We start from the raw sequence: 20,467 nt of genomic DNA on the forward strand, positions 1-20,467 counted from the left end.
CATACACATGTGCTGAGAAAAATATGTCATGATAAGGCCAATGTCGTTCTCCTAGCACCCTAATGGCCCAGATAGTTTTGGTTTCCAGAGCTTTTGTCAATGTTAGCCCACCCTCCAATCAAAATCCACCCCTTCTCAGAAGTCTTGATGCAGGGCCAAACACCTCAGCCTAGGTTCTCTCCGGCTCATGGCCTGGTGTTTGGATGGGCCTCGGAAGTAGAGTGCTCTTATTCATCCCCTGTCAAGGCTATACTTACCCACAGTAGAAAAGAATTGACCAGAACCTGTTATTTGACTAAATGGATACACTTCTCCGCCTGGGTGCAGCACAATCAGTCTCAGCCAGTATCGTCAAGCATCCTGTATCATTTTAGATTACCTCCTGTCGCAAAAGAACACTGATATCTTGATCACCTCATTACAAGTGCACCTAGCAGCCATTCATGCCTTCCTCCCTCCGGCAGACTGGTACTCTGTCTTTAGCCACCCAACTATGACGTGGTTCATGAAGGGCTTCATCAAGGCCTTCCCGCCAGTCATTAAACCAGTACCACTATGGAATCTTAGCCGTGTGCTGTCAAAATTTTCTAGACCTCTCAGCGATATTCCATGTCCCACCTATCCAGGAAGGTGGTGTTTCTAGTGGCCATCACTTCAGCCAAGAGGATCAGTGAACTGGGACCTCTCATAATGGACCCTCCACATTTGCAATATGTCACAAGGATAAAATACCTCTTCACCTTCACCCTAAATTTCTACCCAAGATCATCTCCAATTTCCATCTTAACCAGTTTATTCACTTACCTGTTCTTTTTCCAAATCCCCACACTTCTCCTGAAGAGAAGAGACTTCAGTCCCTCGACATCAGGCATGCACTGGTTTTTTACCTGCCAAGAACCAAGCCCATCTCATCCTCTCATTATTTTGCCCACCAATTAGGCCTAGTTTTGGTTCATTGGTTTCTGGTTCCGCACTTTTCTAGTTTAGCAGGCATGATCTTAACACAGTCCTTGAATTATATGAGGTAGGGTGACCAGATAGCGAATGTGAAAAATCGGGACAGGGTGGAGGGCAACAGGCGCCTATGTAAGCCCCAAATATCGGGACTGTCCCTATAAAATCAGGACATCTGGTCACCCTCAGTAGACCTTTTGGTCTATACTAATTTAGTCTGTCTGTCTCCCTTTTGCAAATTTTCTCATTGTGACAATGCTGCCCATGGGAGCCAGCTGAGGTCACTCAATTAGGGTGAACTGCAAACAAAACAGGGCAGACAAACCCCAAACACTGGTGGATATTTCAGTACTTAGTTTACCAAGGCAGCACAGAACAGCTTCCATAGTACCTCACTGATTACTCAGAAGTCCAAACAACGCAGTTCCCTTAAAGTATCCAACCTCAGGCCTCCATCCAGACACACTTCAAACATATGATGATAATTACTGAAAATCTTATCTCATCATATAAAAGAAAAGGTTCTTCCAATCCTAAAGGATCAGCCACATACCCAGGTCCAATTATAACTTAGGTCTTGACCAAAATACATGCTTATAGCCAATTCTTATTAACTAAACTAAAATTTATTAAAAAAAGAAAAGAGAGAGAGAGTTCGTTAAAAGATCAGTATACATACAGATTTGAATTCAATCCTTGAAGTTCAGATACATAGCAGAGATGAGCTTATAGTTGCCAAAAGTCCTTTTAGAAACAGTCCATAGGTTATAGTCCAATGTCCATATTCAGGGTGACTCCAGTCATTGACTGGGGATCTCAATCATGGCTTAAGGTTTCCCCCTCTTGAAACCCAAAGCAGATCTGAGATGAAAAAGGATCATGTCCCAGGGTTCTTATGCATTTTCAGCAGCCTTTTGGCCTGAGAAAACAATAGGCTTAACTCTCCTTCTCCCAAACATCCTGGCAATTAGCACAGGGTAATTTACCCATTAAACAGTTCAGATACAGGTTACCACAACCTTCAAAGAGATATATAGACAATAAGTGTCTTCCTAAATGTTAATATTCCCTTTTTGATCTTTGAATCTACCCTTTTACCTCTAACAATGCAGACTTGCATTTCAAAGCTTTATTCATTTACATATCATCCTAACCAGTCTCTGAAGTTCAGCCATTGGTCAGGTCAGTCTGTGAGTTAATTAACTTTTTCTGACCCTGTCACCTTTCAGTTAGATATTACATTACACTCATAATGTCACACTCATCAACATTAATTATAGATTATGATGCTTTCAAACTTTCATGTACTTTTACAGTTGAGCTCACAATTAGAATAAATTTGTAGGTCCAATTATCACAACAAAGTTGAGTGGGAAGAAGAATTTACCTCATCCAGTGCACTAGAGGTCCCAGTAACAACTATGTGAGTATAATGAGACAATCACTACTCTCTTAAATGAATTCACAGAGGAAAATGATAAAAGACAAAAACACCATATCATCCCTGAGCAAACTTTTTTCACAAAGCGATCTTTCCATATCTGACCTCTTAGTCCTCATCCTCAAAGGAAGCCTGTGCAACACCTTCAAAAGACAAGTCTGGGACATTAAATTCATTTCTTTGTTAGACACTAAAAATCATGGACTCAGTAAAGACACTAGATTTATGGATCATTACAACAATCTGTGATCCACTAAGCCTCCTCTGCACTACAGCTGTGGAGGTGTTAACTGCACACTGCATTTTGTGGTCTCTTACAACATGGTCATTTCTTATCTTGCAGATCTGAATAATTATAGAGGTATAAGCTTATTACCAGTATAGGGAGAAATCATGGTGAAAGCAATTGTCAACAGATTAAAACCAGTTTTAGAAGAATTAGTAGGTGAGGAACAGTGTGACTTCAGACCAGGCCAAAGTTGCACTGATGAGACACTCACATGCCATCAGTTGATGTAAAAAAAGTGAGAACAGGGATTGAAAAGGTTTGCTATTTTCATTGACTTCACAAAGGCATTTGATTTGGTTTGGAGGGAAGCATTATAGAAAGCAGTTAAAATCATATGGAGTTCCAGATAGGATAAGTGCAATTATAAAAATTATGTATGAAAACTCCTGTAGTGCTGTACACATTGGTGCAATATTAAACAACTAGTTCAAGTCAAAGTTTGGTGTACAGTAAGCAGATATGGAATCACAGTCACTTTTCATCATATTCTTAAATTAGATATTCAGAATGGTATACAAGTCGAAGGTCGTGATGTTGGGTGATCTAGAATTGAGCTTTTTACCTTATGCAGATACGATATAACTAGCAGACATGCTTGAATGAATGATGATACTCTTCTCTGCCTTGGAAGAGTGGGTGGTTGTCTTGGACTTTATATAAATGGAAAAATGGGGAAGCTGATAGCGATGAGTACAAATAAACTGTTAGGAAATGCAGACAATTGACATTCTGATATTTAAAACAATTAGCACAACAAAATCAATGTGGCCTTCATTAAATGGATTAAAATCTGGTTAATGGATAGTTCACAAAAAGTAATTATGCCAAAGGAATTGTTATCAAAAGAGATGTTTTAATGGGCTCTCACTGTGGTCTATTCTTGACCCAGTGCTATTCACTGTCACTATCAATGATATGGAAGAAAAAATAAAATCATTGCTAATAAAATTTGCAGATGATCCAAAAATTGGTGGTGTGGTAAATAATGATGGGGACAGGTCGCTTATATAGACCAATCTGGATCACTTGGTAAGGTGGGCTCATTTGAACAACGTGTGATCATATATCTAAGAACAAAGAATGTAGGACTTACAAGATGTGGACTATATCCTGAAATGCAGTGACACTGAAAAGTACTTAGCACAATGCTGTAGTTAAAATGGTGAATGTAATCCTCAGATATGCAAGCAGGGAATTAACAAGTGGGAGTAGGAAGGTGGTATTATCTTTTTATTCGGCATTAATGAAACCCATTACTGGATACGGTGTCCATCTCTGGTGTCCACACTTCAAAAAGGATGTTGAAAAACTGGAACGAGTTCTGAAAAGAGCTACAAGAATGATTCAAGGTCTGGAAGAAACTGCCTTGTAGTGAGAGATTAAAGAAAAATCTATTTAGTTTATCCAAGAGAAAGTTAAGAAGTGACTTGATCATGCTTTACAAATACCTACATGAGGAAGGGATTTCTGATAGTGGTATGGCTCTTCAGTCTGGCTAGAAAAGATGGCTCTTCAAACTCGCCAAAAAAACCCGTATCCATTAGCTGGAAGCTGATGCTAGACAAATTCAGATTAGAAATAAATTGCAAATTTTTAACAGTGAAGATAATTAACCATTGGATCAACTTACTTAGTTGACGCAGGAGTCACTGTGCAGGATTCTTTTGTCTGTCATAGACAGGAGACCAAGCTAGATAATCATAATCATCCCTTCTGGCCTTCAACTATGTGCATCTCATAATGTAAAAGACACACTCTAGATCAATCACAACTTACTGGACTCGAAGGAATCCCTGGCTGAAGTTCTCTGGCCTGTGCTATGCAGAAGGTCAGACTAGGTGATCATAATGGTCCCTTCTGATAACTCCGGTGATCCTTTGGCAGGGGAGAAGCCAGCAAAGCCTCCCCTCACTGCACGTGGTGGGGTGGAGGCAGTGGGGAAGGGGTTGTTCCCTGCTGAGAAGCAGGTGCTGAGTCCTTTCTCTGTGGCAGGTGAGGAGCAGTTGGGCTGGGGGCTCCTCTCTCTGCCATGGGTTAGAAAAGGCTGAGCATGCTGACTGTGGGGCTTGAGGAAAGAGAGTTCCAGCTCTGGGGAAAAGGGTGCTTGTCTCTGCCTTCCCTGCAGGAACCCTGGTGTCTTCAGTGTTTCTCTGGTTTTCTCCCCTCTCGGTTCTCCCTGACGCTGCCCCTCTCCAGCCACCTGCAGCCCTTCGGCCTGCTCACCTGTCAGGCAGGGAGACTCGCTTTGTAAGTGCCTCGGTGTGCAGTGTGTGCTGCTGCTCTTAGCACGTTCCTTGGCTCCACTGTCTCATGGACTTAGTATTTGCTGAGACCTGTGCTGTGGGGAGCAGTTGTCGGGCCAGGGCCCCAAGGGGATAGAAGCTGCTCCCCCTCTGCTCCTTTCTGCTAGCTGCTGCTGGGCTGGTGTCTGTGAGTGCTTCATGGCAAAAAAGCTGTGGTGTCAATTGCTTTGCTCAAAGTTAGTAACAAGCTATGAGAGCACGAGGTGTTAAGCCAGGGCTAGGACAGGCTATGCTGTGGTGGCACTGGGGGTTGGTGCCATGGGCTGAACAGAGTGAGAACACCAGGCCTTTCCCTGCACATAACAGGAGAAGCTGGGGAGAGTAGATTGAGGTTCTCGAATTACTCTCAAACTGGGCAGGATGACCCAGGGGACTCCAGCTAGGACTGTCAATTTACATTCTCTTGTTTTCAGGCTTCCATAAACTTCATCCCACCGCAAGATGACAGCAAATCAGTAAGTGCTTCTGCCCTCAGACCTCTCATTCTTCTTCCTTTGCACACTCATCACTGCTAGATCTCACACTCTCCCTCCTTCACATGCTGCTCACTGCAAGACTGTAAACTCTCTTTTCCTAACACTTTGCTCACTGCCAGGCCTCCCCTCGCCTTTCCTCGCACTCTGCTCACTGCCAGGCCTCCCCTCGCCTTTCCTCGCACTGCTCACTGCCAGGCCTCCTCCCTTACTTTATCCTCGTGCTCACTGCCAGACCTCTCCTCGCCTTTCCTCGCACTCTGCTCACTGCCAGGCCTCCCCTCACCTTTCCTCGCACTCTGCTCACTGCCAGGCCTCCCCTCGCCTTTCCTCGCACTCTGCTCACTGCCAGGCCTCCCCTCGCCTTTCCTCGCACTGCTCACTTGCAGGCCTCCCCTCACCTTTCCTCGCACTCTGTTCACTGCCAGGCCTCCCTTCGCCTTTCCTCGCACTCTGCTCACTGCCAGGCCTCCCCTCACTTTTCCTCACACTCTGCTCACTGCTAGGACTCACCCTCTCCTTTCCTCGCACTGTGATCCCTGCCAAGTTTGCACTCTGCTCACCTCCACACCTCACCCTCTCCCTTCCTCATACTCTGCTCACTCCCAGGCCTCTCATTCTTCTTTCCTCACACTCTGCTCACCACCAAGCCTTGCACTCTCTTTCCTTGGCACTCTGCTCACTGCCAGGCCTCACGCTCTCCTTTCCTCACATACTGCTCACTGCCAGGTCTTGCCCTCTGCTTTCCTTGCATTCTGTTTAGTGCCGGGCCACACACTCTCCTTTCCTTGCACGCTCCTCACTGCCAGGCCTCACATTTGCACAAATGCACAAAGGCTTATTTTTCTTCCGTTTTCTCAAAATTCAGTATGAATATTCCACAGCCTTGCTCCCTCTGGTACTTGCTCTGGTGGCTCTCATTCCTGTGGTGGGTGCTCTCTTCCACTCGCTTACTTGTTTCTCTGCTACCCCTCTCTCCAGTGTCTCACATTTGTTCATCTCCCCAAAACACCCCAGAGGAACCGGCTGTAGTCTTAGTCTGAACACCCCACTCCCCTCTTACATCCCAGCTTCTGCCCCAATCTGCCACTGGAGCCCTCGGTGCTTGCTCATCCTTTTCTCTCTCACCCCTGACAACACTAGGCACTAGCTGCTGTTTGTCACCTGCATCTCCTATTTATGACTCTCACATTCTCCCCAGGCTTTTACGTACTTACACTTCCCTCCTGCACCTCTGGAAGCTGTCTGCTTGTACTGTAGACTTGTGCTTGTGTCTTGAGCTTGTGTGGAGCCACGAGGCCCTGCCGTGACCTTATTGCGTGTCTAGTTCTGCAAATCTTGATCCTGGGGTGTTGGCTGGTGCTTGATAGCTGCTGTTGCTCTCCCTCCCACATATCAATGGGGGCTATTGATAAGGTGCCTTTATCCCTTTCGCAGCCTGCTGCCTCTGACTGGGTTGGCAGTGTGGCAGAGAAGTTGCACCCAAGAGTTTCAAACAGGATCTGCCCCCCTCTTTTGCATGCCCTAACTTTTCTTGTCTCTCTTTTCTGTCTCTTGTCCCTTACTCTGCCTTTTCCCTGTTGTGTGGTGTGGGCACAAGCAGACCAAGCCGGGCGTCATTCAGCCTCTTTCCCGGGTGCGACAAAATGCTGCCCCAGCTAGTTCGGAGGGCAGGGACAGCCCCAACCCCTTCCAGCAACCTGAGTCATGCTCCAGTGTCCAGAACTCTGTAAGTGGCCTGCAGTTCCTTCTCACTGAGCTGTCAGCCTATTCCTGGGGGTTGTTGTGCCACCCTTCCTGGCAGGAAAGCTACACACACCCTCCTAGTGATTCCCATTGGGTTTAAAGGGAATTTGCCCATTATGGGCCCAAATGCCAACCAACCCTCTCTGGTCCCTGCAGGAGCTCCTGCATTATCTGAAAGGCACTGGAGTGCTCGGTGCTCCGTAGTCTTGTGTACACTGGGATTTGCCCTTGTTACAGCCATCCTTGGCTAACCACCAGTGATGCTAACCTGATGAGAACCCAGAAAAGATAGACAGAATCCTGATTTGCACCAGTTCTGCTTACTCTGGTTTCAAACAGGGTGAGCAGCACAGTGGACCATGGTGGCTTTGTTTGTCTGTGCCAGGATTTGCATCAGTGCAGCTGCACCGGTGGCTGAAATCCCCAGTGCAGATAGAGTCTCAGACTGTCATTTACTTATAAGGTACTACATTCTCTTGATGTATAAAGCTCTTCAGATCTTTTGTCCTGTCATTATCCCACACACCAGGGCAACAGCCAACAGCTTCTTGCTGTTGCCTAGCTGTGTGGGTCTGCCCCCCTCGCTGGGGAGCACTGTGCCATTGCTGATTTGCAGAATGATTGCTTGCACATTGGCAATTGCTATAAGATGGCATCACGAGCAGAGGAATCTCTGCTGGTCTGTGTGGCCTGGACATTAGGGGTCCAGACATGGGGTTTCTGTGCCCTGGCAAGAATTACCACACAAGAACACCGGTCCACTTGCAGGATGGAAATAGGCCAATGGTCCTGTTACTCGTTTTTACAGTGCGTGTGTGGCACTATTGATAACCTAGAGAGAGACCCAGCCTGCCTCAAAGAGTCACATTATGAATTGGTCAGACATCCCTGTCTGGGCCCCAGTGAGACCCAGGCTGAAGAACTAGATCAGCGGTTGGCAGCCTTTCAGAAGAGGTGTGCCGAGTCTTCATTTATTCACTCTAATTTAAGGTTTTGCATTGCGGTAATACATTTTAACGTTTTTAGGTCTATAAGTCTATAATATATAACTAAACTATTGTTGTATGTAAAGTAAATAAGGTTTTTAAAATGTTTAAGAAGCTTTATTTAAAATTAAATTAAAATGCAGAGCCCCCCAGACCGGTGGCCAGGACCTGTGCAGTGTGAGTGCCACTGAAAATCAGCTCGCGTGCCGCCTTCGGGTCTTGTGCCATAGGTTGCGTACCCCTGAGCTAGAGTTCAAGTGATTCAGATACTGTATTTTAAAATCTCTTTTCAAGATTGGTAGACTATTGTTTAGTCTGAGCAGAAGGGAAGGCAACCAAACAAAAATAGACGTTGCCTGTTAAAGCGGGAGTTCTCAAATGGGGGCGGTCAGGACCCCTCTGGGGGTCACGAGGTTATTATATGAGGGGTTGCGAGCTGTCAGCCTCCACCCCAACCCCACATTGCCTCCAGCATTTATAATGGTGTTAAATATATATAAAAAAGTGTTTTTAATTTAAGGGGGGGGGGTCGCACTCAGCAGCTTGCTGTGTGAAAGGGGTCCCCAGTAGAGAGGTTTGAGAATCACTGAGTTAGAGCAAAGAGAAGGGCAGCAAGCAAGCAAGGCTGAGTTAAGGCAGCCAAAGGGGCTGAGGGAGTGAGAAAAGAGGGAAGGAATCAAGTGTGGAATGGAAGGGGAGAGACCATGTAACCATTAGTGAGGAAAGCTGTTGCCCCCACAGTCATGAGGGCCTGACTGCTCCCCATAGAGGAAGAAAAGGGCTAGGAGCAGAGGAGTTCGTTTATAGGCAGCCAGTGTAAAGAATATGAGCAGATGTGTTCCCTTTTCAGGGGAGAGAGAAGAACCCAGATCAGAGAGAGTCAAGGGTGAGTGTGGTGGGGTGACAACTCACTGACGCCGCCACGACTCACCAGCGCCTTGCTTCCTGCTGGTCATCTCAGGAGTCAGCTCTTTCCAGCCCGGAGTGCCCTCTGCAGGCTGGTGTCCCGCCTGCTGCTGGCCCCGTGTCCCTCCCGGACCCGATGCCCTTTGCCCAGGGGTTCTGCTCACCATAGTACCCCCTCACTCTTGGTCTCCCCTCCCAGGGGACCCCCCAACCCTCTAAACCCACCTTGCCTCAGTGGCTACTGCCAGTCATCATCTAGCCCCCACTCACTGGGGCCAACTGCAGTCTGTAAACCACTTATCATTGGCAAGGGAGTTAGGACCAGCTGCCTTTGCCTATCTCTGGACTGCCCCTCTGTAGCCCCAGTACCTATTTGGCTCTTTTAGCAAGGCCTGCAGCCTGGGTTTTTTCCTGGGTGAAGTTCCCCAGCTCCCTCTGCCCTTCCCCAGCACTGCTCCACCTCAGGTACCCTTCTCAGCTCCCAGGCAGCCAGGTCCCTCTCTCTCACGAAACTAGAGAGAGAGAGAGTGTATTTCAGCCTCTGGCCCTCAGCCCTCTTATAGGGCCAGCCGTGGCCTGATTGGGGTGTGGCCCCAGCTGTGGCTACTTCCCCCAATCAGACTGTCTTTTCCCCCACCACAGCCCTCTCCAGGGCTGCTTTAACCCCTTCAGGGCTGGAGAGGGGTGACCACCCCGCTACAGCGAGGCTGGAGGCAGGAGGTCAAGGCAGTGGTCGTAGGTGGCACATTCATTGAAGGCAGCTGAGATGTGATCAATGCTAGTAAGAGGACCACAGAAATCTACAGGAGCCCTCCATGTAGGGGTGTGTGGGCACCTGCTGCTCTGACACTGGTTTAAGTACGAGTGCAATAGCCCCTGCACTGAAATACAGGAGGAAACGGCCGGGCCTTCTTACAGGGATAACTGGACTGGCACCAGAGACAAGGCTGAGAGGTAACCTAAAATCTGATATAGTCTTGGCCTTCACATATACTGTGAGTTAATCTAAAAACTGGTATACCCAATCCAGGCTCAGGAACTGGAGTCCAGTGTATGGCTACCCAGAGAGCCCATCGTTTGCAGGCAGACATAAGCTGGAGTGGCTGAGCTGAAATCCCCGAGGAGTCTGGAGCAGCACTGCCACCTGTGAAACCCTCACTGAACCCAGGAGGCTCTGCCACTAACAGAAGCATTGGCACTGGCCTATCCAGGACATGAGAGCCAGCAGTGTAACATGCTTATGTCTAAAGAAGCCACTTTGCATGACAGCTACTTCCCCCTCTGCCGAGGCTGGGGGTCTGTCTCTGATGCTCCACCCTCTGGTCTCAACACACATAAGGAGCTGGTTCTTTTCCTGTTCTCATTTATAGCAGCTATGATTAGCCTGACCTCTTCTGTTTCTGTCTCTGCAGCTGCGTCCCCCCTCACCCTCCTCTCCTGAGGATGTCCCAGTCAGTGTCAAGCAGGCATACAAGACCTTTGCAGCGGTGCCTCTGTCACAGGCAAATAAGGTAGGGGTGGGGCAGAGATGATGACTTGGCTGCATAGACACCGGGGTGGCAGGGACAATGGGGATACTGGGAGCATCACAGGTGAGTCAGGACTAAGAATGGGGGCAGGAGGTGCTATTCTGTTTCATGGGTGAGGCAAAGACAAAGAGAGCCCCTCTCTCAAACGTGTCCCTTTTCTCTCTCTCCTCAGGAGACGCATGGTCAGACAAGCACCGAGAAACCTAAAGCTTCTCCTGAGGTGAGTTTCAGTGGCTGGAAATAGAGTTGGAGTTGGGAGTCTTGATCACAGACATTGGGGGATAAGTGCAGAATCTCAGTGTGGATAGATAGGAGGCAAAGTTCCCATCTGCGGCAGTGTGCAGAGAGGGTTCAGACATGGGGTAGGGACCTGATGAAAGCAGGCATGTGGCCTGTGCGTGAAGGGGACTGGATATGGGGAAGGGACCTGGGGAAGGCAGGCATGGGACATATACCCAGGGAGATTAGATATGGGGCAGAGATCCAGGGAAGGTGGGCACGTGCCTGAAGAGCATTGCATGTGGGGTAGGGACACAGGAAACGTAGGCATGGGCATTTGCCTGGGGGGATTGGATATGGGGTAGGGTCTTTTAGTGGCTGACATGCTGCTGTGGCTGTTGCAGATGCTGTCATCAAGGGGACTGCACAGCCCAGAGCAGCGATCCTTCCGTGAGAGGCAAAAGTACTTTGAGATCGAGGTGAAACAGCAGCAGATGGAGAAGCCCCCCAAGCGTGTCTCTCTGGTGGGGGAGGATGACCTGAAGAAAATGAAGGAGGAGGAAGGTGCGATGGAGTCAGCGTTGGGGTGTTAAGTTTCTCTTTTGTGACTCTTGGAGGGATCTGTCCCCTGCCTGTTGGCTTTTGAGAATGGGGAATCCCACCTATTGAACATGGGACTGGAAGGGACCTCCTGAGTCACTGAATCCAGTCCTGTACTATTATAGGCAACCCTGTCCTATCTTCCCATTCATAAACTCATCAAGCTCCACCTTACAGCTAGTTGGGCTGTTTGGCCCCCTGCTCCTACTGGAAGGCTGTTCCAGAACCCTGTTGCTTGGATGGTTGGAATTGGAAATTTCTTCCAATTTCCAGCCATTGGCTCCTGGGTTCTGGTTTATTATTATTAGGGGGAGGGTGTCTCAAGCAATATTACAGTAAAATAGTAAACAATTGTGGTCAGGCCTGAAAAATCATGAGACTGGCTTTAAAATGATACATGTTGGGTCTTTCTTTGCCTTTCGGCTTTTGAGCCCCTATGAGTCACATTTTCAAGCTTTTCTCCACAGCCAGGAGTGCTCTAAACTTTCTTTTTTTTAAAAATAGAAGCTGAGGTTCCCCTTTGCTTGGCCTCTGTATATTCCCGCTCCTGGGATGAGCTGGCCTGTACAGCTCTGACAATTAACATTAGCTAGCAATGCCCATCGAAGTACTCATATGCTGCCTCCTGCCCCTCCCTTCACTATTTTGAAGGTTCTAAGGTCGAGGCTATAAAAAGGGGTTGCAGCACTCCTTCCAGCTGCCAGCATCAGCAGACTACCAACCTTTCTGGACCTGGGATCCAGATCCTATTTTTGATACAAGTGCTATCTAAAAACATTTTGGTTTAGGGTTTTACATTGTTAAGATTGTACACAGTAGTTACAGTTTTGGATAGGCAGTTTTTAGCAATGATAAGTAAGCTTTGAGTCCATATTGAAGTGTCTTCTATGGCAGATGTGAAAACTAAGAAGCCAAGATTTAAACACTGTTCTTACTGCTCAGCAGTATTCTCACAACAAAAAATTAGGGGTCACCAAATGAAATTAATAGGCAGCAGGTTTAAAACAAACAAAAGGTAGTATTTCTTCACACAATGCACAGTCAACCTGTGGAACTCCTTGCCAGAGAATGTTGTGAAGGCCTAGACTATAACAGGGTTCAAAAAAGAGCTAGATAAATTCATGGAGGGTAGATCCATCAGCGGGTATTAGCCAGGATGGGCAGGGATGGTGTCCCTAGCTTCTGTTTTCCAGAAGCTGAAATGGGCGACAGGCATTGGAAGACAGGATATTGGGCTAGATGGACCTTTAGCCTGACCCAGTATGGCCATATGATATTTTTTGTCTTATTATCTATCCCTTTTCTAATGATTCACAACATTCTGTTTGCTTTTTTGACTGCCACTGCACATTGAGTGGATGTTTTCAGAGAATTATCCACAGTGACTCCAAGATCTCTTTCTTGAGTGGGTAATGGCTAATTTAGACCCCATCATGCCACCTCACTGTTTACCTCTTTTTCCAGATCATTTATGAATATGTTGAATAGGACTGATCCCAGTACAGACCCCTGGGGGACACCACTATTTACATCTCTCCATTCTGAAAACTGACCATTTATTTCTATCCTTTGTTTCCTATCTTTTAACCAGTTAGTGATCCACGACAGGACCTTCTCTCTTATTCCATGACAGCTTACTTTGCCTAAGAGCCTTTGGTGAGGGAACCCCTGCATGCATGCTTAAACCCATCTTAGGTGAAAGGTGTAACTGATCACCATACCTGGGGTTGGGAAGGCATTTTCCCTTGGGTCAGTTTGGCAGAGACCCTGAGGGTTTTTCGCCTTCCTGCAGCGCAGATCACGTGTCACTTTCAGGTTTAAACTAGTGTAAATGGTGGATTCTCTGTAACTTGAAATCTTTAAACCATGATTTGAGGCTTTCAGTAACTCAACCAGAGGTTAGGAGTCTATTTCAGGAGTGAGTGAGTGAGGTTCTGTGGCCTACGATGTGCAGGAGGTCAGACTAGATGATTACGATGGTCCCTTCTGACCTTAAAGCCTGTGGGTCTATAAATCAATGAGAATATAGGCCTCCTCTGAACAGTCTGTGCCCATGGGAGGAGGGTGGCGTTCTGCCCGTCCCTTGCCATGACTCTGGCTTCCATTGGGTGGAGAGGATCATCAACTCATCTGGCCTCCATCCCCCCAGCAGGGTCCTACCCATAGACTCCTCATGGCACTGTCTCTGATGTGTGTGGAGGGGGTCTGCTTGTCAGCTGAGCTGGGGGGATGATGTTTGCCCATTAGCTCCTGGGGCTCTGTGCCTATGGAGGGACAGGTCTGAATCTGGCTGTTGATTCCTAGAGGTCTGATCCCTGACATGAACATCATATCCTGTGGGATCCATCTCCACAGGGGGTCTTCCCATTGGCTCCTAGGTGGTTCCCATCTATGGAGGAGTTACAGAGGGTGAAGCGGTTGGAGACTGTCTGAGGTTATAGTCAGGAAGAAAGCTAGGGAAAAGGTTTTGCTGATTACAAAGAAGTGATTAAGAGGACAGCCTGAAAAGCATCAAGGCTGGGAAAGGAGTAGATTCTAAGAGAGCTGAAGAGAAGTGTGTCTTCAGGGAGGGAATAGACTCAAAGACAGTTACAGAAACTGTAGGACTCTCTTGCAGAGAGTGAGTGGGAAGGGACCTTAGAGGGAAAGGACCTACCATGAACCTCGGTGGCCATGGGAATCACTGCAGGCAGCCGGCTCTGCAGTTCTCTCCCCATTCATATGGGTCTTTCTCATTTTGGCAGCTCGTAAACTGCAGCAGAAACGGGCTCTGTTGTTGGAGGAGGAGGAGGAAGAGGAAGAGGAGGATGTGGGGAAGCTGATGCCCGATATGAGCATGCAGTCCAGTGTCATCATTGAAGGAGTGGAGTACAAGATCAAGAGACTAAATGGAAGGAGCATTCAGTCCCTGGCAACTCGGTAAGACTGACTGGCAACTCAGATCCAGCTCTGTGTTCTAGGAGTATGCCAGCATCACCTTTCCCCAGATGGGGAGGTCTGGGCAGGCCCCACCACCTTTCCGGGGGAACTGGGCATCACAAGGCATGCAGTTTGTCTCCAGGTCCTTGTTCTCAAATGAGTGGCTGCCCTGGAGTCCTTGATTGTAGTTGTGGCTAGGTTGGGGGACGCACCTCTTTGCTGAGCCTGTGCCAAACCCTGCCCCTTAGGTTCTTGCTTTACGCCTGGGTCTGCTGGAAGCTGCGGTTCTGCATTGGTGCTGCTGCTTTCATTCCTTTCCTTGCAGATTTGCTTTACAGGTGGAGAATTGGGCTTCAAACGGAATAAAGCTCAGGTTTCTGCCTTTGAACTTTCTCAGAATCTTGTCTATCTGACTCTTTCCCCATAAGCTGCGGCAGGACCATGCCTCGGGCCAAAGGGCCAAGCATCTTCGTCTTGTAGATTTTGGCTTAGAGTCTTCTCATGCTGCCTGACCACACTGGGGACAATCCATGTCCTCATGTTGGCTCCAGTTTCCTCCCCATCTCCCCATTAGCATTTGTATTCATTCAGTCTCAGTCCAGAAACACCTCACATTACACCTGCATGGTGAGGGTTCCCCCCTGCACTGCCATGCTAAACTGGATTCCTGGCAAACAATAAATGGCAGCAGCCAAACATGCAGTCTTTGCAGATACAGTTTATTCCTCCTCTTTCCACAGCCAGATGCATCACTCTGTGAAGGTGGGGTGGAGGTGGCCTCCCTTTGGTGCTCTCCCCTTGCTGGGCTAAAGGGTTGTGGGCCAGTCCATCCTACAGTGAGCTCTGGAGAGTGTATCTGTGGCACCACATCACTGGCTCAGTTGCTCCTCGGGCTGATAGTTCAGTTGGTCTCCAGTGAGTTTAATAGAAGGAAGGTACTTAGGGTGGGAACAGCTACACCTCCTCTCCCCCATCAACTCCCTGTCTCTAGTCTGGGTGGGAACAGGCAGCTGTTGGCAATATTGTGATAGGAAATAAGATCTTTGGCTGCTTATTCAGGGCCAGATTCTGTGCTGACTTATACCTAGGGCACACTGGGCCAATGGCATTGCAAAGGATGTGGATCACTGTGAATGCAGCCTTTAGCGCAGGTCTGCCCTCACTTAGTTCTAGAGGGCTGCCTGAGGGCCGATTTTGTGCCTTCAGAGAGATCTGACATCAACAAGAAGCAGTCAGTCACAGGGAGCAGGGCTGGATTTACACTTGATACGGCAGGTCGAGGTGACACAGTCAGACCTCTGGGTGAGGAAGATGATTTTGGATGGCCTGTCTGGGGTGAGATAGATGCATACTTCAGAGAGGATGTAGCTGTGATAATGGAGATGGGACATCATTGGGACCTGGACCTGCTAAGAGCCCATGAATTCAGAACGGAGAGAAAGGTAGGCTCTGTGAGATTCTGAGGAGAAATCCCCAGCCTGGAGATAGAAGGAAGGGAGAGGGCTCCCAGATTACAGGGCAGGTGCTGGCAGTCTCAATGATAACAGAGACCAGGCAGAGTGAAGAGGATGTGTACCTGTCAGCCTGCTGCCAGTCTCTTGAGGTTCTGCCATAGGACCTGGGAGGCTGTTCCCATGATCTGCAAGTTCCGGTTTCACCAATTGACCTGGTTACCAGGTGACTCATTTCTACTGATCCCTTTTCACATACGCTTAAAGGCTTCTCCTCTGGGCAGATGGGACTGGAGGGATAAGCTCTGTGTGCATGATACCAAGGCTGTCAGGTAAATGCATCAAGGGCCATGTCACTGAGCTGAGTTGCAGTGTCTGATTCCTGTGGCTCAGGTCCATGGGAAGGGGGATCTGTGCTCTGAACCCTCCAGGGTACGCATGCCTACAGCATGCTTGGCTGACATGTCTGTGTTGCTGCCAGGATCTCTGAGGCAGATGAGCACAGCAGCTCCCTGAGAAACTCACTAGAAGAAGGATTCAAGCCCGAGCAGAGGCCTAATTCTATGTCTGGGTAAGAGGGGACTCTGGAGGGGGAGAAGCAACACTGCACGGCAACAGCCCCTGTCCTTCCCTGCCTGCTGCCCACAGACTGCCACATAGTGGGCCATTCAGCAGGGAATGGGGTAACAGGCAGGCTTCAGGGAGGTGGAAGAGATGGAGCAGGGACCTGTCTTTGGGGAGGGATGGGTGTAGGGGGCACAGGTCAGGTACAGGGCATGGGGGGCACGGGTTGGGTACTTAGTGAGAGCCAGGAACCTGGGGGGGTTGGGCAGGGGTTGTAGTGGGGCCCTTCCTTTGAGGAGATCCATGGGGGGGCTCGGAGCTTTGGGCAGGGTACAAGGTGGACCTCTCCGTTGAGGAGAGAGAGCAGGAAGTCTGGGTACTTGAGGATAGGCTGGGCCAAGCCCTTTGTTATTCCTGGCCTCTCTTCCCAGACTGATCCCAGTTTACCCAGGAGGGGGCGAGGCAGGGGCACCTGTGCGAACGGCCAAAGCTGAGCGACGGCACCAGGAGCGACTGCGGATGCAGAGCCCTGAGTTCCTAAGTACCCAGGAGAAGGAGCTGTCTCCAGCTGAGCGCCGGGCCCTGGAGGCAGAGAAACGAGCCATGTGGAGGGCAGCACGGTGAGTCAAGGGGAGCCTGCTATCCCTCTCTCTTTACTAGCAGGGTCTGTCTGATGTCGTAGCATTGAATCTGTAGCATCAGAGAGAGGGAATGTTTAGGAGCCAGTAGTAAGGGAGACTGTAGTGGCCAGAACACAGTGCACAGGCCTATCTGTCTATCCAATCCTGTCTACCTCTGACAGGAACTTGAGGGGTTTGTCTCTTCTTTACACTTTAGCAACACTTGTGTAGGTCTTCATGACAATAAAGTCTCATTGTATTGACTTCAGCTCAGGCACTTATGTTCATGTGACCATGCACAATTCCCTTCCCTCTCTTTGCTACTGTTTTTTCCACCTGTTTCATAGTATCAGCCAAAGAGACATGCAGTGAAACTTAAAAGGTGGCAAATGCAAAACTGATAAAAGGAAATTCCTTTCTACATACATAATTTGCAGTTAGACTGTGGAACTCATTACCACAAGGTGTTACTGAGGCCAAGAACTTAGCAAAGTTCAAATACGGATTGAACACTCATGTGGGTAACAAACATATCCAAAGTTATAACAATGAATGTAAGCAAACATTTTGGAAACGAGATAAAACCTCCTGCTTCAGGATTTAAGAGTCTCTATTAGGAGTTAGAATGCGATCTTCATGGGGGTAAATTATCCCACAATTGTTACTGCAAGGTTTCATGCCCATTCCGCTGAAGCACCTGGTACTGACCACTGCTGGAGACAGGTTACTGGACTAGATGGACTTTGGATCTGATCCAGTCTGGCAATTCCTGTGTTGCTGTGTATGTTGGGGATAATGCTACTGTTCTTCCTCCCATGGAGGCTATGAGGGTGAATGAGTTAATGTCTGTAAAGTCTTCAGGAGCCTTGGATGGAAGGTGCTGGGGCCAGTGCATTGGTCTGAGGCTGGACAGCGAAGAGACTCGTGTTATTGGAAAGGTCCCATAGTATTATTGTACCTTTTAGAGTTATTTAAAACCAGATTAAACCAATGTTCACTGAACTGGGGCTCATCCCCCTTTCCCTGGGGAGAGGACGCCTCAGCAACAGGGTTCCCATTCTTTCCTCTGTGACGGGATGATTCTCCAGCCAGATCCCTCTTCCAGCCAGGATGTTTTTCCATAGCACTTCCTTAATTTTTCCTCATCTTGTGGCATTCTGAATAATCACTCTATATAAATCTGAGCCTCTGGCTGCTTCTCTCTGAAGTTTCTTCACTGTTTAATGTGAGGCACCCAGATATAGGCATGGCGTTTCAGTCAGTGTATTACTAAGGACTATTTCTGCTTTTCATTTCTTGCCTCTGTAGAGCAGTCCCAAGTAGCATTGGTCTCATTCTGCTGCTGTGTCACATTGTACACTCTGCTGGAAATGTCTCTTCGCTCTCCTAGCTCCCTTCTGGCCATTTCTGCTCCCCACGCATGGTGTTAGGGGTTTTCACTTGTATGGCACATGACACAGAGCACTGCTGTCATTAAAGGTGGGTTCTGTTTCTCCACTTCAATCAGGGATTTTCCCTCCTTGTTTTTCATGGAGAGAACAGTGTATCTTCCCCAAATTTACAGCACATAATCTGAAAAGGAATGGAATTTTCTGAGAATTTTTCAGGTAACAGTTGAAGTGTAAATTAATTAAAAATTAGTCCATTAAGAAACATTTCTCTCATTTTTTGGAGCACCTTCTAGCTAACAAACTGAAAAGATAGTCTTAAATGTACATTTGAAGAAACTAGGTGGTTATTAAGTAAAGGTACTAACAATCTTCATGTCTAAGTTTTGCCCTTAAAGTTCACAACTTGGCCTTATTCAAAATAACCATCATTTCCCATAACTCACAGGATAATAAAGTCAAAGAGTGCCCTTAGGAAAAATGGCTGCCTCTTCACTGAAGTTATGGTGTCTGGCAGTGAACCTGCCACTACTAAGGTTGCCTCCATATCCCATTGTTTCCAATGGGACTGACATCAGGAGGCCCGCAGGGAAGAAAGCTACCCCTGCACTCTGGTTAGAAAACTGGGAAGAACTAGTCTATGCCATAAACCCAGCTCAGGAAACAAAAGATGGTCCATTGGTTTGGGGCTTCAACTCCAGAGACCCAGGCTGAATTCCCTGCTCCACCACTGATTTCCAGTTTGATCTTGGGCAGATCACTTCATATATGTGTGCCTCCATTCCCCTTGTGTAAAATGGGGACACAGCGTGTTATGAGGAGAAACATGTTAAACTCATTGTGAGCTGTTCAGCTCCTATGGCAATGAGAGCTATATACATTCCATAGTCAAAGGGAACAGCACCTGAGGTTCCCCACTATGGAATCTCTGTAGCTTTAACAGGGTCTCCTTTGGTTGGAGACGCAGTGACTGGCCCAGTGGAAGAGGAATGTCACATGACAGGCTTCCCCCTTCTCAGAGATTTCTGCATCATTGTGCTGGTGTGACGGGTGGCAGAGAAAGATCTGCTCTCCCACACAGTTCCCCTGCCCTCCCCCTAGCTTGGTGTCTCCTCACCCCTCACTTCAAACATCTGCTTTCTATGCATATCTCCACATACCAGAAGGGGAAAGTTGTATGTGAGGGTGTCACCCTTTCCCTCTCTTCTGTGCTGCCTCCAATACTTACCATATAGGGGTCACTGGATGATCGAGATGTTAAAGGAGCACTCAAGGATGATAAGGCCATTGCAGAGAAACTAAATGAATTCTTTGCATTGGTCTTCACAGCTGAGGATCTGAGGAAGATTCCCAAACCTGAGCCATTCTTTTTAGGTGACAAATCTGAGGAGCTGTCCCAGATTGAGGTGTCATTAGAAGAGGTTTTGGAACAAATTGATAAACTAAACAGTAATAAGTCACCAAGACCAGATGGTATTCATCCAAGAGTTCTGAAGGAACTCAAATTTGAAATTGCAGGACTATTAACTGTAGTCTGTAACCTATCATTTAAATCAGCTTCTGTACCAGATGAGTGGAGGATACCTAATGTGATGCCAATTTTTAAAAAGGGCTCCAGACGCAATCCTGGCACTTACAGGCTAGTAAGCCTAATGTCAATTGTGGGCAAATTGGTAGAAACTATAGTAAAGAACAAAATTGTCAGACACTTAGATGAACATAATTTGTTGGGGAAGAATCACCATAGTTTTTTGTAAAGGGAAATCATGCCTCACCAATCTACTAGAATTCTTTGAGCGGTCAACAAGCATGTGGACAAGGGTGATCCAGTGGATATAGTGTACTTAGATTTTCATAAAGCTTTTGACAAGGTCCCTCACCAAAGTCTCTTAAGCAAAGAGCAGAAAGCCTACAAGGAGTGGAAGAAAGGTGGGATTAGCAAGAGAAGCTACCTTAGTGAGGTCAGAACATGTAGGGATAAAGTGAGGAAGGCTAAAAGCCATGTAGAGTTGGACCTTGCAAAGGGAATTAAAACCAATAGTAAAAGGTTCTATAGCCATATAAATAAGAAGAAAACAA

At 47.6% G+C, this 20,467-nt stretch overlaps 1 protein-coding gene across 29 annotated transcripts in view; it reads left to right on the top strand.

Annotated features, from left to right (window-relative positions):
* SCRIB (scribble planar cell polarity protein) overlaps window positions 1-20,467 on the top strand; it is a 212,188-nt gene that overhangs the window by 138,141 nt on the left and 53,580 nt on the right. For 12 of the 29 annotated variants that reach the window (XM_032762915.2, XM_075063333.1, XM_075063340.1 and 9 more), the window contains 10 exons: window positions 4,881-4,931; window positions 5,401-5,442; window positions 7,061-7,189; window positions 9,043-9,078; window positions 10,511-10,609; window positions 10,800-10,847; window positions 11,251-11,410; window positions 14,191-14,365; window positions 16,298-16,387; window positions 16,812-17,000. In XM_032762915.2, the coding sequence (XP_032618806.1) occupies window positions 4,881-4,931; window positions 5,401-5,442; window positions 7,061-7,189; window positions 9,043-9,078; window positions 10,511-10,609; window positions 10,800-10,847; window positions 11,251-11,410; window positions 14,191-14,365; window positions 16,298-16,387; window positions 16,812-17,000 (1,019 nt within the window). The remainder of the gene's footprint in view (window positions 1-4,880; window positions 4,932-5,400; window positions 5,443-7,060; window positions 7,190-9,042; window positions 9,079-10,510; window positions 10,610-10,799; window positions 10,848-11,250; window positions 11,411-14,190; window positions 14,366-16,297; window positions 16,388-16,811; window positions 17,001-20,467) is intronic. The other 17 variants (XM_075063329.1, XM_075063347.1, XM_075063349.1 and 14 more) reach the window with 10 other exon arrangements.

The sequence above is a fragment of the Chelonoidis abingdonii genome, chromosome 2 (genome assembly GCF_003597395.2).
Source record: "Chelonoidis abingdonii isolate Lonesome George chromosome 2, CheloAbing_2.0, whole genome shotgun sequence".
Taxonomy (NCBI): domain Eukaryota; kingdom Metazoa; phylum Chordata; order Testudines; family Testudinidae; genus Chelonoidis; species Chelonoidis abingdonii.